General features: G+C 40.7%; 1 protein-coding gene across 1 annotated transcript; it reads left to right on the forward strand.

Moving 5' to 3' along the window:
• The first annotated feature begins 1,617 nt into the window (after window positions 1–1,617).
• mki67 (marker of proliferation Ki-67) lies at window positions 1,618–15,935 on the forward strand. Its single transcript, XM_030078159.1, has 16 exons — window positions 1,618–1,786; window positions 2,280–2,383; window positions 3,247–3,328; window positions 4,521–4,636; window positions 5,030–5,102; window positions 5,855–5,930; window positions 7,071–7,817; window positions 8,599–8,822; window positions 8,918–9,650; window positions 10,480–10,598; window positions 10,987–11,164; window positions 11,295–11,438; window positions 11,622–12,559; window positions 12,873–12,918; window positions 13,017–13,124; window positions 13,330–15,935. The coding sequence occupies exons 2-16, from the start codon at window positions 2,295–2,297 to the stop codon at window positions 15,723–15,725; spliced, it is 6,069 nt and encodes a 2,022-aa protein (XP_029934019.1). The 5' UTR covers window positions 1,618–1,786; window positions 2,280–2,294; the 3' UTR covers window positions 15,726–15,935.
• Window positions 15,936–16,478: the final 543 nt, after the last annotated feature.

Raw genomic sequence — 16,478 nt, forward strand, 5'->3', positions numbered from 1 at the left:
CATTTAATAATTATTGAATGTGTCTGTGGTGTTCACGTGTCTTTTTTCACTCTGTATTTTTTCCTCTGTGACCTTATGCAAATCAAACACAAATGTTTCCTGCCACTTTCTGGAAACCTAGTACATTACAGTGTCGGGTTCAGCAATAACAGAATTAAAGAGGCTGACATGTGAGGTCACAGGTTTTCACAGCTGCCTGCCCAAACAAATCTGTTAAAGCTGACGGAAAAAATGAAAATGATATACTGGAAAATAATCAGCTTTGTGGACAGCCACAAATCACTATACATTTGCTTCACATAGAGGTAGATATTGGGCCATGTGTGTCTTTCTTTCTGCTCTGGAGTCCTTTATCAAATTCAGCATTAAAGATCAGCAAGAAAAGACCAAAATTATAGGAAAATAATTTTAGAAGTAACTTTTCTTTACCTCAAGAGCTACACTGTCAGAATTACAAATTAGATTTTTAATAAGACCCAGATCTGCTATTAACAGGGTTTGTAGTTGTCAGACGCTATGTCTGATCGCAGGCATACAGCTGTTGGAGAGTCATAAAATGTTTAATTGAAAACAATGTACAATTTTCCCCTGGGCAAATTTTCAAGCTCAGAATTTTTTCCTGTTTTAAACCCAGTATTAATATAGGCTACGCTAATTATAGCCTCTCTAATTAAATTATTTTTGAACAAGACCCAGATGTGCTATCAATATAATAATACATTGATTACATGTGCTGGCTGCAAGTCACAATGTGAAGGCGTGATTGTATGAGGACCCCAGTCCAAACCATTCAACAGTCATTGCAAACTAAAAATAGTCAGTCATAAACTCATTTTTGTTTCCCCCCAAGTAGTACTTGGTGATGTGAAAATGATAGCAGCAGAATCACAAGACTTCGGAAGACAGATTTATTCTCGAATGCAATCAGATTGAACAAGAATTGTTTCCAGACTCGAACCTCACACATACTATGGATAGTTTATAAGAAAAAATGATTCTATTTCTATTAATCGCCAGGGAACTCTGGCTTTTTCAGTTATTGTAAACTGTTTCAAATGTCACAAAACGTCTCTAAATCCTCAAGAAAATGCCGAAATCACCCGAAGTCAAGTTGAAAATGAAATGAAAATAATTAAAAAGCTTCTATAACATACGATAGCGGAACTGAGCTCTTGTTAAAAAATAAAACAAAAAGCTGACAGAATGATTATAACCTGCACGGAATACGACATTCAAGTATGCTACAGTGTATTGAAGCAGAGAGGGCGGGGCTTAGAGAAAAACTCGCCCTCCCGTTGAGACGGAGTCAAATTTCAACCAATCACAATCCTTCGCGCGGAATTTCAAACATTTTCAAATCACCATCCCCATGTTGTAGTAATATTCTTCCGCTGCAATAGTAAACAAAATAGTGCCTCGTTATTAGATGTACGTTATATTTGATTTGGGAATATAAATAATACTGAAAAACTTTGTTATTCAAAGTAATTCATATATTGTACCTGTTAACTTAAATTAATCCGGTTAATCGTTTTATTTCTGTGTTCGTGTAATGTGGAGGAGGGATATCTCGTTGACGCAGCTCTCTGTAACAAATGAGGGAAAAAACGAGGCGACAGTGCGAGCGTAGCTGAGGTTAGGTTGTACGTTAAAGCCCTTTGCTGGAGTAGTAAAGGTTAGTTTTTACGATAAAGCAAATGATAATATAATAACTTTCCGTGTCGATATATCCCAGCTGAGGTTTATGGAGTATCAGAAGTCGACGTGTCTCTGAATCGTCCAACAGGTAAATGAAGGCTATTTTTTACAACGCTGTCAGGCTTTCCTCTTAACGTTAGTTTGGCGATATGCATGTTTGAGGGCACGAATCTCTTATTCAGTAACTTTTACACGTGTAATATCCGGGACCACTGAGTAATTTCAGTGTTGCCTAAATTTATGAGACAGCGGACAGGTAAGCTTTTTAAAGTGACGCTGCACATGGCACGTAATGTGCTGCTGTGTTACTAACTTACCGGTGGCATGTTACATCAATTTCAACAAGCTGAGGTGCCACCATAACGTTGCCTTCGAGTTACATGTTATTAGATATAGTTAAATCTTTTTAAGGTAAATATTCAAAGATAAGATATTTATCGCACACACGTCGCCTTAAGTTGGCTTCGTGTTAAAAGATTAAACGAGTGCACTTCTGACACATGCTAAGTAGCTTTTATTAAATCCATGTGCTGCTTTCTGAGCTCTTATTTTTTTTTTGTCTGCCTCTGGTTTGCTGTTAGGTAAAGTAATACAGAATGCCTTTACTCGGAAAAATAGTGGTGATTAAGAGGAGCGGAGGAGATGGAACTGAATTTCCCCTCACGGCAACATGCTTGTTTGGAAGGTGAGACTAATAAAACCGTTTTTTATCAATGACCCTTTGTCATGGAGGTAGACTTGCATTTTATTCTTGTTTGCTAAATGACGTGCTACCCTTGTTTCTAACCATTTCTGGAAACTAAATATGCTTTGTCTCAAATTAACTTTAGTCAGTTGCTTTCTTAAACCGTATGTGGCCTTTGACTCATAACATCAAAGTATTTGAAAACTGGCTGTGTGTGGCCCGCTGCTGTAACTGCAGCTTTACTCTGTCATGTATGTGGGCTCTCTACTTGTTTTAAACATTTGGAGGCGGGCTTCCTGCTGCTGACGTCAGTCTCCAGCGGCAGCACACGCTGTGGATGTACACATGTTAAAGAGATGACATGCAATTTAATTACTCTGCATTCAAACCTCCACTTTTGTCTTGTATGTAAGCCTGATTGTAAAGTTATTTTATCTGCGAGGCAGATAATGCCCTTTTTAGGATTTCATATGTTCTTCCTGTTCCTGACTGTTCAATCAAAGCTGGAAACTGGTGAAGCAACTTGAATTTGTGATGTCAGTGGCTGTGATGGTGCTGCTCCATTGGCAGTGAATGAGGCAAGGAGTTTACTGGCCCATGAGATTTTTGAGTTCTTGCACCCAAATAGCATTTAAAATCTGATTCGCTACCCTCAATTTTGCATCTTATACCTGCACAGAGTTAGTGTCTTGTTCATTCTCAAAGGAGCAGCTCCTGTTGTCACATTCAAGTGACATCTCAAGTTAAAGGGTGTTTACAGACTGCCATGCAGTACATAAACAATGGGAAATTGGTGGTATTTCCCTTGTCAATAGCTCTCTCATATTGTTGCATTGACAGCTGGTTTCTTTGTGATCCAACAGGAAAGTTGATTGCGATATTCGTATTCAGCTTCCCCAAGTCTCCAAGGAGCACTGCAGAATTGATCTGAATGAAAATAAAGAGGTAACTGCACACATTGAATATAAGTACCTTAGCCTGTTATAGGGACACTGATTTAAAGGATTATACTTGTGTTATTTAAGCTTGTGCTGATCATCTAGCTTGTTCTTGTCTTGGATATTATTCCTGGCTAAATCAACAGTATAAAATGAGTGTCCTGTATGTGTAAACACCAATCCAGGCGTAAACGGGGGCAATATGAGACTCTCTGTGCCACAGTCAGATTAACCCTCTGAGTTTAAACTAATTTTCCCCATCCTTGATTAAAAGCTTCAAGTTAATATTTACAAATAAATACCAAGTTGATAGTGGTTAGTACAGTTGAGTGAATTTGATAAACTTGAGTTTACAGTGCAGCATGGCGTTGCAGTGGTTAGCACTGTTGCTTCACAACAGGATGGTCCTGGGTTTGATTCGTGGCCGGCCAACCAGGGTGCTTTCTGTGCGAAGTTTGCATGTTCTCCTTTTGTCTGTTAGGGTTTCTGCTGGGAGCTCCAGTTTACTCCCACAGTCCAAAGACATGCTAGTTAGGTGAATTGGAGGCGTTAAATTGGCCCTAGGTGTGGATGTGTTTGTTGGTCTGTCTGCCCTGTGGTGGACCGGCGACCTGTCCAGGGTGTTCCCCTCCACTCAATGAGGCTCCAGCACCGCCGCGACCCTTACAAGGATCAGCAGTTTGGAAAGTGAATAAATGAATGAGATTACAAGTTTTAAAAAAAAAAAAAACAAAAAAAAAAACATTAAAGGCATTTCCTGCATGGTCCGCCCACATAAAGCCTACTCTTGGGAAACATATAAGCCGTTTTCTGGCATTCTGTTTTATACCACATGGGAAAACAGTTTCTGCAGATTCGAACATTGGCCAAGATAGATCATCTGTCACGGTAAACTTAAAGACAAAACAGAACTCTGACAAATCAAACTGAAGCTTCGTTTCATTTTTTCTAGGTTGTCGATATCAGTGTTGCATTTTTCTAATTTCTTTCATATCCACATTATTTAGCAACCAAATTGAAGTAGGCATAAATGTTATAGAATCAAATTACATAAAGAATTCCTTGTAAAATAATTCAGGGAATAGGCACAGTAGACAGACAAAAGGACACCTAAATGATACTTTTATTTTCCTTTATAGTAAATTACCAGAATATGTTTTGTGTTTCAAGGAAATGATTTCATTTTCATTTTCCCCCAGCTCATCCTAACTAATCTAAGCTCAGTCAATCCGACCCGTGTCAATGGAGAGGTGTTGCAGCAGTCTGAGCGTTTGAAACATGGAGATGTGATCACTATTATTGACCGCTCTTTCAGGTTTGTATTGCAAGATTCTCTGAAATACATGAGTATGAACATTACTGTTATTTTTAACAGTTTTTTTCCCCCACAAAGTAACTTAAGTAATTACACCATTACACCTGGTTGACAGTGGCTGAGATCTAATGGCAAAGTATAACATATGGGGCAGAAACATCAAGGTTCACTTTAAAGTTCCCCTCTCTGTCATCAACTTATCGCTTATGCAAAGGGAAAGAGTCACTGAATCTGATCAGGGTGAGCAGAATCCACATAATTAAGAGTGCATTGTAGATATCAGGTTTAAGTGCAAATCATGCGATCATGATTCATTTTGTGGTGAGCATGTGTTGCCACAGTAATACCGGGTGTAAATGCCTCGTTTGCCTTTATTGCTTATTGTCATTTCAGGTTTGAGTACCCACCGGCACCGACACCGAAGAAGAGGAGGTCCTCCACAGCAGGCAAAACTGAAACACTCCAAGTAATTTACTCATTAATCATTTTTAACCACTATGCAATCCAGTACAATACAGTATAATACAACATACTTTATTTTCCCCATGGGGAAATTTGTGTTGGACTCAGTGCTACACACATAAATATCTCCACAGTTGCAGTAAAACAAACTCCATGTAAACAAAAACAGCAGCAGCTGTACCAATCACAACAATAATAGCTCATAATCTGTATTGCACATAACAAGAAATATTGCACATACATTGTACATAGCACATATTGCACACATCCAGTGCTGAACATCCAGAAACCATTGCAAAATCCCTTCGGCCTCAAGCAGCATTGTTTGAAAAATTCATGGAGGTGGGGACAAATGAGTTTTTTAAATGATTGAGTTTGCAGAGGGGAACTCTGAATCGTCTGCCAGAAGGCAAAAGCTCATATTCTGTGTGGAAGATATGTGATGGGCCGGTCATTATCCTCTGAGCTTGCCTAAGAACAGACTGCTGATCGATAGACCGGAGGTGCTGCTATTCATTCCTCCCATCACCTTTATGGCCGTTTGCACCAGACGAACAACCTTAGTCTTGAGTTGTACAATGAGGTTGCCAGACCAGGATGGGATCCCATATCTGACTAGGCTCTTCAAAAAAGCCTGATAAAACAGAAACATAATCCTCCACCAGATGGTTCAACACCTTGTTTATCCACACTCCTGGTAAATTAGGTTGTGTATAAATGTAATTTCATCTGCTAATGAAAATGTTTGCCACCTAGGTTCTGCAAGATCAGCAAGTGAGGGGCCCTGCTGGTAGTGACGCAAGTGAAAAGATAATATCTGAAGCTTCTACAGGTGAGTTTGTTTATGATAGAGGTTGTTCTCACCCAACAATTTGACTGTTTATGTTTTAAAATGACAACAAATATAAATCAAGGAATTTTTCATTTTGAAGAAGCCATGTTTTACCTTAAGAGAGCATGATAGTCAGCAGTTCAAATACTGTCTTTTGTTTCAGGCTTCTGCACTGTGGCTGTACAGCCTGACAAACCACAACAGTGCTGCTTCAGTCCACCCATGCCCACAAAGTGGGCAAATGCAAATTTTCAGACATATGGCTAATCCATTCAAACTATTCAAAATGGATAGGGAAGGATCTGAAAACCAATGCAAGAGCTGTTTGTAAATTATGTGGTAAATCATTTTATATCAAACATGGTGAGGCAGTGCTTTGCAGTCCCACAGAAGGCAAAAAGCACATGGAGCTTTTAAAAGTGTCATCTGCACCAGGCTTATCATTTTTCGTCATATCGAATCATCCTCTGGTTCCACTGTTTTATTTAGGGTGTTTTTCCCTTTTCTCTTCTTCGTACATGGCGGTGCAGAAGAAGAGCTTGTTGAGGAAACCTCCCCATTCATAGAATCAAAAAAAAGTGTCCTCCGTCTCTTGTTATGTGGGCTGATAATCAGGATCCTCTGTTTGGTCATCATCAGTCAGATGAACATCAGAGTCTTGAGGATTTTACGATAGAAGGGCCAGAAAAGTGTGTGACCTTGCACCATTAAATGTTAGTGTACACCTATTTGTTAAACAGAGAGAAAAATTTAAATTGCAGACTGTCATGCATAATTGCAGGCTTTTTTTTGCATTGTGGGGGAACTTGCCAGTGATGCAGTACCTGTTTATCTGTTTATTTGTTTGCTCTTGCCCAACTTGTTTTTTGAAATCCAGTTAATTGAGAGCAAATATTTGTTCATCGGACTTTTTTTAATCCTAATATTAATTGGTGATTATCACAGTATTTAAAAATACGAATTTGCAGTCACTTTTTACCCAAACATCTTAACTCATCTTGCATTTGGTGGCTGGCATGTTTCTCACAGCACTAGCCTCTATTTGTCTAAAATAGTTGGTGGGTTTTAGATGTGCTAAAAGATGACTGTCAGCAGCACTTGCCTTTGGTCTAAAATTCTTTGTTTTTTGCTTGTTTCTAGACCCCCATCTGAAAGATGGAACCAACAGTGACAACATCCAGCAGCCCCTGGAGAAAAGTATTGAGGTGGGAGCCAAGGAGGATGGAAGCCAGACTGGCTCCCCCTTCAGCGAGCTGTATCAAATGATAAAGCAAACTCTGGATGGCAAGACTCCACGGAAATCTTCTGTCAGTCAGCCTCAAACGCCTGGCTCAAGGTTTTACACTCTGAAACATGGCTCAGCAAGGAAAGTTGACGTAAACCCTGTTGAGTCCAAAGAAGTCAAAAACACACCTAAAAAGGAAGGGGCTACAGGCTCTTCTGGAACCACTGCAGGTGAGGCCAGTTCTGAAATTGAAAATAAAAGTGTGGGGACTCCAAAGTCGGCAAAGAAGCAGAGGAAGTCTTTCAAAGTTCCTACTTCTCAGACTGAACTTCTAGATGAGAGCAAACAAGCTGAACAGGCTGCCAAATCCACAGCAACTCCATCACCCCAGCGGAGGCTCCATGCAACCCCACAGAGGTTTACTGTGAATGAGGTGGTTGAGCAGATTTCTGCAGGAAAGCCTAAAACCCCCACAAGAAGAAGGAGCAAGGAGACCATACCAGTTACACCTTCAGTCAATAAGGAAGAAGAGCAAGCCAAGGTGACAGAGCTGCAGCAAAATACTCCCAAAACAGAGCCTTTCCTAAGGACATCACCAAGGAGCACAGAGAGGAAACTTGCAGCCCAGGATGTGCTCCGTGAACTGGATGATGCTGGAAATGGTAAAACCTTTTGTAATGTAAACTTATATTCCCACAGATCTTGAATTGTGTTAAGTTTACTCTGAATTACCTTATGCATTACATCTGAGGTAGTTTACATAGGGAGATAGTCCGTATGCAAGAATGTGTGAGGTCACCTCAGGGGGGCAACATAGAGCGCTGCCACTGAGCTAAACAGAGTAGAATGAACAGTGAACAATGAGACTTGTCCATAAAAACTTTTTTTTCAACTGCATTGGGGAAAATTAGCACACAGTGGATAAGGAGATGCACATTTCTCTGTGCTTAGATGAATGTAATTGCAACCACATAGAAAAAAATAGCCTTTTTCACCTTTTTGATTATACAACCAGTCAACAGCACTTTTTGACATAAATTGACATAATTTTACCACCATCAATTTCAGGTCAGCTTATAATTATGTCTTCATTATAAATTTTGAATCCTGCGATAATGATAGTAGTCCACTTACTGGTAAATATTTAGAATGAAATGTGATCATATAATAGCATTTATCCTTATGGACCACCATTGCCATATATTCTACTCTATTAAGCATGTTCTCAGCACTTCCTTGATGCCCAAAAGACTATACTATTCTCTTTATCTGTCCGACAGCAATCAATGGCTGTTGTTCGGCTTTCTCCTTCTATAGGCTTTGATTGCAGTAACCTTAGCATGTTCCTAGTTATTTTAAAGCCACTGCTTATACTTGCTTAGTTTTAAATGACAATGCCTTGCACTGATATACAACAATGAATGTCTTCCATTTATTTCCCAGAGAAAGGAGCAAAGGCGAAAAAACGCAAAAGTGGGGAAACTGGGGCACCACAAATGAAGAAGAAACGTGTTTCATTTGGAAGTCACCTGAGTCCAGAGTTGTTTGACAGACGACTGCCTCCTGACTCTCCATTACGCAAAGGGGCCACTCCACGACGAAGCTTGTGTCTCTCCAAACCGAAACACTCGCTTCTCAGGCGAACATCTGTCATTGGCTTGATAAAGGTAAAGTCACTGAAGGAGGATGTGGACAAATGGTTGAATTTCTCACATTGTTGTAAGAGCATATTTTTTTATATAAATGATTTTGATTTCCATAGGAATTTGAACATGAGCATCCAGCCCCTGCCAGTCCACAGACAGAAAGGCCAGCAAAAACAAAGACACCATCACCTAAGAAGTCATCAGCAGCTAGGAGCCCTTCTCCCAAGACCCCATCACCTGGAACGAAATCCCCAAAAGCCAGGAGCCCTTCTCCTAGGACTCCATCACCTGGAAAGAAGTCGCCAAAAACTAAGACCCCTTCTCCCAAGGCTCCATCACCTGGAACAAAGTCGCCAAAAGCCAGGACTCCTCTCAAGAATGCAGCATTGTCTACCACTGCAACTGACTCCAAGACTCCATCTCCCGCCAGAGGAAGATCTGCATCTAGAGATAAATCAAATACTCCCAAGGCTGAGAAATCACCTAAATCTCAAGGCAAGTCTGCAACCCCAGCAACTCCAACTGGCAAAAGAAGGTCATCTCCAGTGGTGTCCAGTCCCACCCCCCAGGAAAACATGCCCGCTGTTGGTGTAACCCCAGCCAAATCCCCCTTGGCCATAGAAAACCACACTCCCACTGTACAGGGTCGCTTCTCCGTCTCTCGCATCAGCACTCCATCACCAGTCACTGATCAAGATGCTGCTGCTGGCCCAGTGCCTTCGGTTCCTGTCACACCTAAACTGCCACTGAGGAGGAAAAGCATGAAGAGCACCTCACAGAGGCGTGTGATGAAGAATGCTGTGGAGGTCATGCGCAGGAGAAGTGGTATTTCACGGGCATCTTTAAATGGTATGCTGAGCTCCTGACCAACTTATTTCACACCAACATAGTCAGACCCCTCTGAAATAAAAGTTGTATCTTTTCAGCATACACAGGAACAATCTCAAACCTAAATTTTTGTATGCAGCACAGTCAGTGTAGGTATTTGATTAGGCATTGAAATGCTCATGCTCAGGCAAGATTTAATTCAAGTCTTGAGGTAGCTTTGCCAAAGTTTTAATCAACTTGACTGATTATGCCTACTTATTTAAAAGGAATAAATGTGACACAAAACAGCATTTAAAAAAAAAAAGTGTTATGTAATTGAATTATTTTAATAAACTGAAGTAATTTTGTTTTGTAGTTTATAGCCATTTAATTTTCTGGCATATTGACCCTTTTAAAAACTTGATTTGAAGAGTGAGGTATGTAATTATAACATGCCAAAACAATAATGCTGGTGGGGGAAAAAACAACAGAGAACTCAGCCTAATAATGATTTAACCCCTGTTAACAAACGTGTAGGCACTCATTGTCAGTGCTCTTATTGGAGTGGTTTCCCCCACAACTGAAAAGCTAGCCATGCTGGTAAAATTATTTCAATTGTGTATTTTAGATGACTCAGTGTTTGTATGTGTTTTTCAGTTGTGCTTACAAATTGTTTACATAGACTGCCAAATAATGACATATGATATGGCATCCTTTCTCTGCTCTCTTAATATCACATCTCAAGCATATGTCCAGGATTTTCTATGATAACTGAATTAAGCAAATTAACATTAACTTTCCTGTGACGACCTTAAATAGGTCACCTTGTGATTAAGTAATGAAAACTAACCAACATGGCATTGTTTCTCAGCCAAGAATTCCTGGGCAAACGTTGTGAAATTTGGACAAATCAAGTCTCAGGTGGTTGCCCCAGCTAAGAAGACTGTGGCGATAAAGAAGACAAAGAAGGTTACAGTGCCAAAACCCAAGGTAATAATCATGAATGCTTTCACACCAGCTTAACAGTGAAAACCTTTTTCTCCTCTTGCAATTTCTTAACTTCTCAAAGCTATTAAAATGACATGGGCAGATCTAGCTATGTTTGCCTTGTTGTCAGTGTTATCATAGCATGGTTCATTTGATGGACGATTAAAACCATTGTGAATATCAGTTCTAAGTATTAACAGCTGCCACACGAGCCATCTTGCTTGTGGAGTTAAAATAGCTACAACACAACATTGCAATAAATGCACTATTGATGTTTATCGTGTGTTTTCAGTTTTTATCAATCACAGCATTTCATACATATTTTCTATAGTATTTACTGAACTGTTATTTCTCGCATTTACTTTTATTTCTGTTTTCTTCTGACTTTCAGACCCCTGCAAGAAAACTCAAGGACCATGTTAGCACTGGACACGCAGATTCACCAGTTACCATTGTTGTGGGCAAAGCTTACAAACAAACGGTTGTACTGCCTACTGGTGCTGCCCCAAGGCTGATGCACAATACTGCACTCTTCAAGAAGGACATGAAAATGGATGAGGATTTGACTGGTAATTACTCTTAACCTACCCCTTGTAGTGACAGAGTTGTTTAGACATACATTGTGTTTTACCATTGTGCCTTGCTCTGTCTTTTACCTGGTGATTTATGTAATGCTCATGTTGCACCTTGTGGTTTCAGGAATTTCTGAAATATTTAAAACCCCTGTGAATGCAAGGCAGAGGAAATCAGTCATCATTGACCAGAGTGTCACTAAGACCCCTCAGGGAGCTCTTGGTACAGCTATAGTAGAGGCTTCAGTGTTGAACACACCAGAGGAGATGGGTAAGTGTGTTTTTTTTATTATTATTATTTTTTATTATTATTTGTTTGTTTTTTAATTTCATTTTTTAATTTTTTTTTTGCTTGTTTGTTTGCTGAGAGGTATATGAAAACTGCTCACATGAAATCAGTATTACATCATTCAGTTTAAATCACTGATTGCATGAACTACGGCTTTTTCTGCAGGCGAGATGATGGTGTCTCCCTTGAGTGTTGCATCAGCAGTGAAATGTGGAACGTACAACAGTGAGGCAGTCCACCGCCTCCTCCAGGACGAAGAAGAATCTAGTTTTGTCAGTGAGAACCCAGCCTCGGAGATTTCCACTGATGGTTCCAATGAACAGCAGTGCACAGATATGATTACTTCGATAACAACTCCCAAACAGAAGCCTGTACAGCCAGAGAGCCTCACTGGTGTTAAAAGGATCATGAAAACACCTAGACAGAAGACTGAGCCTGTTGAGGACCTCAGAGGGAAACTGCTGAAAACTCCCAAGCAGAAGCCTGAACAACATGAGTGCCTCACTGGAGTCAAGAGAATCATGAAAACACCAAGACAGAAGGCTGAGCCTGTTGAGGACCTCAGAGGGAAGCTGCTGAAAACTCCCAAGCAGAAGCCTGAACAACATGAGTGCCTCACTGGAGTCAAGAGAATCATGAAAACACCAAGACAGAAAGCTGAGCCTGTTGAGGACCTTAGAGGAAAACTTCTAAAGACTCCCAAAGCACCAAAAGTTTCTGACGTGAGCTTGGATGGCATCAAGGAACTTCTTGAGACACCTCATCACAATAAAGAACCTGCTGAAGACGTTGCTGAAGTGATGGCCACAAAAACACCAAACGTGAAGAGCTCCCCATTGGTTTGTGCCACTGGCATCAAGAGATTGATGAGGACTCCCAAAGAAAAGAATGCTGCTGTTGAAGACATGGTGGGTGTTGCCAGGCTCATGAAAACTCCCAAGGAAAAGGGCGAACCTGTTGAGGCGAACTTTGGAATTAAGAGACTGATGCGGTCACCAAAGCTAAGGGGAAATGCTCCAGTGGAAGACTTTGAAGGACTTCAAGAGCTCATGGAGGAGCCATGCAGTGCACAAACAGAGACAAATGAAGAAATGGAAATACTCGTATGTAGAATTTTTATTTTTTGCGTGTTTTTACTTTTTAGTTAAGCATTGTCTAAATGTTCTGTTGCAGTATTTTGACAAGTTATATTTCATTTTATGCTAAATGTCAGATGCGCCCAATGAGCAGTCTCTTTTCAGTTTATCATTCATATCAAAAATCATAGCATACCAATCCCAGCATCACAACCAGCATGAAACTTAGATTTGTACTGTGACTGATCATGTCTACTCAACCACATATTTTTGTTTGCTGTGGAGTTTTTTTATGAACTTGTTTCAAAATGAGTGATCATTGTCTGCATTGTTTTTACAGAATCAAGATCAAGCACCTCTGCCCTGTGGGGTAGACACAGCAAAAGGTCAGTTGGTTGTCCTTCAAATTATTTAGAATACTTAAACCATAAGTGTGAGCTGCATGAAAATAAGTTGTTTCTGTGCAAAACATTTTTTTAAACAGAAGCCCAGGTTCCCTGTGAAGAGCAGCAAAAGGATGTACCTTGTGCTCAGAATGAAAATGAACCAATGGACGACACTGTGGATTTACCCCAAGCTGATATGGTAAAAGGTATGTTGTCTTCTGTTCTTTTATTTGGTTTGTTGTTGAGATTACATGAAAGGGCCATACGTTTGTCTCAGGTTTTTAGATAGGTAATCCATCTTGTCATAAGATTTGATTGGTAAAAATGTGTCTGAATGCAGATTCAAGAATTTGACACCTGTACTCTCAATTATTGTAAAAATGTTTACTTTCTTTATTCAAATCTTTTTAGAATCTGAGGTGAATGAAATTATCTGTGGTGATCAAATGGATGAAGATAAACCATCAGATACCATGGAAGCTGTCCCAAAAGCAGCTGTAGACCAGAGTTTTCCTGAAGAACCTGAAGTGAAGAATGCAACTTGTGAAATCGTTGAAATGGAGACTGCTAGCATTGGTCCTGTCACTCAGAAGAAATCTGCTCGAGGCAGAAGGGCAAAAGGAGTAGGATCTAAAGCAATAGATGACAAACAAGATCCCCCAGTACACCTTGAAGAGGCCACTGTCCCTGTGCCAGTTAGAGGAAGAAGAGCAAAGACTACTGGAAGTGCCCCACCACCAGCTGCCAGACAAACTACAAGAAACAGAAAGGCACAGTCTAATGAAGACAGTGGTGTTGAGCTCACAGCGGAAGTAAGTGACTGTCTGGATCCCAAGGGGAAATCTGCTCCTAAGCCTAGGAGAGGTAGAAATGCCAGAAAAGCTTCTGAGGATCATGCTGAAATGATACCAGAAGTTGCTGTTGAGGCTGAGCAGGTGCCAGAGGTTGCTGTTGAGGCTGAGCGGGTTCCAGAGGTTGCTGTTGAGGCTGAGCAGGTGCCAGAGGTTGCTGTTGAGGCTGAGCAGGTGGCCCTGAAGCCCAAGAGAGGAAGAAAAGCAAAACAAGTATCTGGTCAATGTGATCAGAAAGTGTCAAAGAAAACTGAGGTTGTGAGTGACCAGCCTCAACCTGAGGAACCCATTCCCGTTGAGGCTCAATCTGAGGAAGCAATTCCCATCATCAGTGTGAAAAAACCAAGAGGAAGAAAGACTAAACAAGATTCTGTTGAACAAAATGAGGTGGTTGAAGAAAATGCCATTGCTGTGCAGACTATGCAGCAGTCCAGAACCCCAGCTAGGGCTAGGAGAGGAAAAAATGCTAAGCATGATGAAGAAAAGGTGGAAGTTGATGTCCAGATTTCCCACATTGAAACTACTGAGTCCCAAGAGCCTATTCAGAAATCAAGGAGAACAAGAAATACTAAGCAAAATCCTGTTGAGCCAAAAGAAGTGAACATGGTTGAAGATCCTGTCGAAGAGAAATTGGAAGCTCCCCCTGTAGCCTCTAAAGGAAGGAGAACAAGGATGACAAAACAGGATTCATTGGAGTCTGAGGAGAGTCCTGTGGAATCAGCAAGTCTGGCTGAATCAGTGGAGCCTGCTGTGGAACCAGCTGAGAAACCCAGAAGAGGAGGGCGAAAAGCTAAACAAAATGCTGAGCATGTAACCCCTGTTGAATCCACAGAAGTTCAAGACAAGCCATCCGCCAATCTCACAGAGAAACCCAAACGGGGTAAGAGAGCAAAACAAGAAAAAGTCACTGACGAGGTTGAGGTTATTCCAGAAGTACCAGAACCAAAAGCTGAACAAAAGCAGGAGGTTGAGGAGAACAGGGATGATGCTGATTCCTCTAGTACTTTGGCCAGTGAACAGCAAGATGCCCCTGTCATTAAACCTACCAGGGGAAGAGGGGTGAAATCCGTGAAAAATGAGGTTTTACAAGTCATCCCAGCCAAGAGAGCTCGTCGAGGTGCAGTTCCATCCCTGCAGGAGGCTGCAGTTACTGAAGCCACTGTTGTTTCAAAGCCAAGCTCTCGAGGAAGAGCAGGAAGGCTGATCAAAGCTGAGAGCACTGATGAGCCTGCTGAGGTTTCAGTAGAGCCTGCCAGAAAGGGAAGAAAGGCAGCAACAAAGCCAACAACAGATAATGCCGCAAATGTTCCAAGCACTGAGGTGATGGTGGAAGAAAAGGTTGCAAATGCTGAACCTACTCTGATTGAAGTCAAAAAAGGAGTGTCTAAAAGGGGAAAGGCAACATCTACAGCACATAGCGACCAAGCAAACATCACTGAAGATGTCAACAATGCTGTGCCGGAAAACACAATGCTGAAGAAATCTGTTAACTGGAAAGCAGATTTGGCAGTGACATATGAAATTAAAACCCCAACAGCTGATGCAAAGGCAGCTCGTGGAAGGAAGACAAAAATTGGAGACCAAGACAAAGCTTCACAAGAGACCCCTACTAAAAGGAGCCGTCGCAATCCAGAACCAACAGAGCCCTGTACTTCTGACAGTACTACTAAGCCTGAAATCAAAAGGAGAGCTTCAAGGAATGCAAGCAAAGCTGAAGAGGAGGATCTCTCGGGTAAAGCTGAGCCTATCAAGAAAACCAGGCGAGGGGGAAAGGCCACTGCCACAGCCTCTGTTGAGGCTCACACTCAAGGTGCTGAAGAAATGGAGTCCACAAACAGGGCTCCTGCAAAGCGAAGAGTGAACGCCCCTAAGAAAGCTGTAGCAGAGGACAGTGCCCAGGCTACTGAGGCTGAGACACAACCCAAAACCCGAAGAGGAAGACCAGCAAAGAAATAATTTGACGAGTTATCTTAAGTCAAAAGGTTTTTTTCCATAAACGTTTTGTATAATGCTTATTTTTAGATTATATGGCATTTTAGAAATTGATACTTTAGCCTGAAAATCGACCATTGCTTTTTTGGATATGTTTTAAAATGGTTGTGGTTTTATTTTTTGCAAATATTTTGTAAGTGAAAAAATTTATTAAATTTTTTTTCATAACAAGCTTTTTCTGAGTTTTCTTGAATGTTGTAGTGGTCTTCAGTCTACCCTCATATAGCGTTACTAAAAGTGAATGGTAATTGACCAAGTGGCTAGACAAGTAACTGTAAAGGCACTGAAAACTCACAGATTATATAAGAGTAATTTTTTGTGAAAAGGTAAATTATTCTCATGGCATGGTTGGTCACAACTTTTGGGGAGAGGGATAATTTGTCACTGGTCATCTTCACCAGTTTTCACCAGGTTTGGGGGGGCGGGGGTTGTTACCAATAATTTCAGAGGAAAAGTTGGATTTAAAAAAAAAAAAAAAAAAAAAGGCCTTAAAATAACTTATAATTCAGACCAGACAATCATACACATAGACCCATGGTCTACCTCAAACAATATATAAACACAACGAACACAAAGTAAGCATTAAGTATGTATTGTTCGAAAGGAAAAATTATGTGTAAGACTAACATTTGTATGAAGTAATCAATGCCATACAAACAGCCAGTGATATAAAAGGTAGTAGGCCTTAATGTTTTTGAAATGACTTTTCAGCATTTT

Source organism: Myripristis murdjan, chromosome 19 (assembly GCF_902150065.1).
Source record: "Myripristis murdjan chromosome 19, fMyrMur1.1, whole genome shotgun sequence".
Lineage (NCBI taxonomy): Eukaryota > Metazoa > Chordata > Actinopteri > Holocentriformes > Holocentridae > Myripristis > Myripristis murdjan.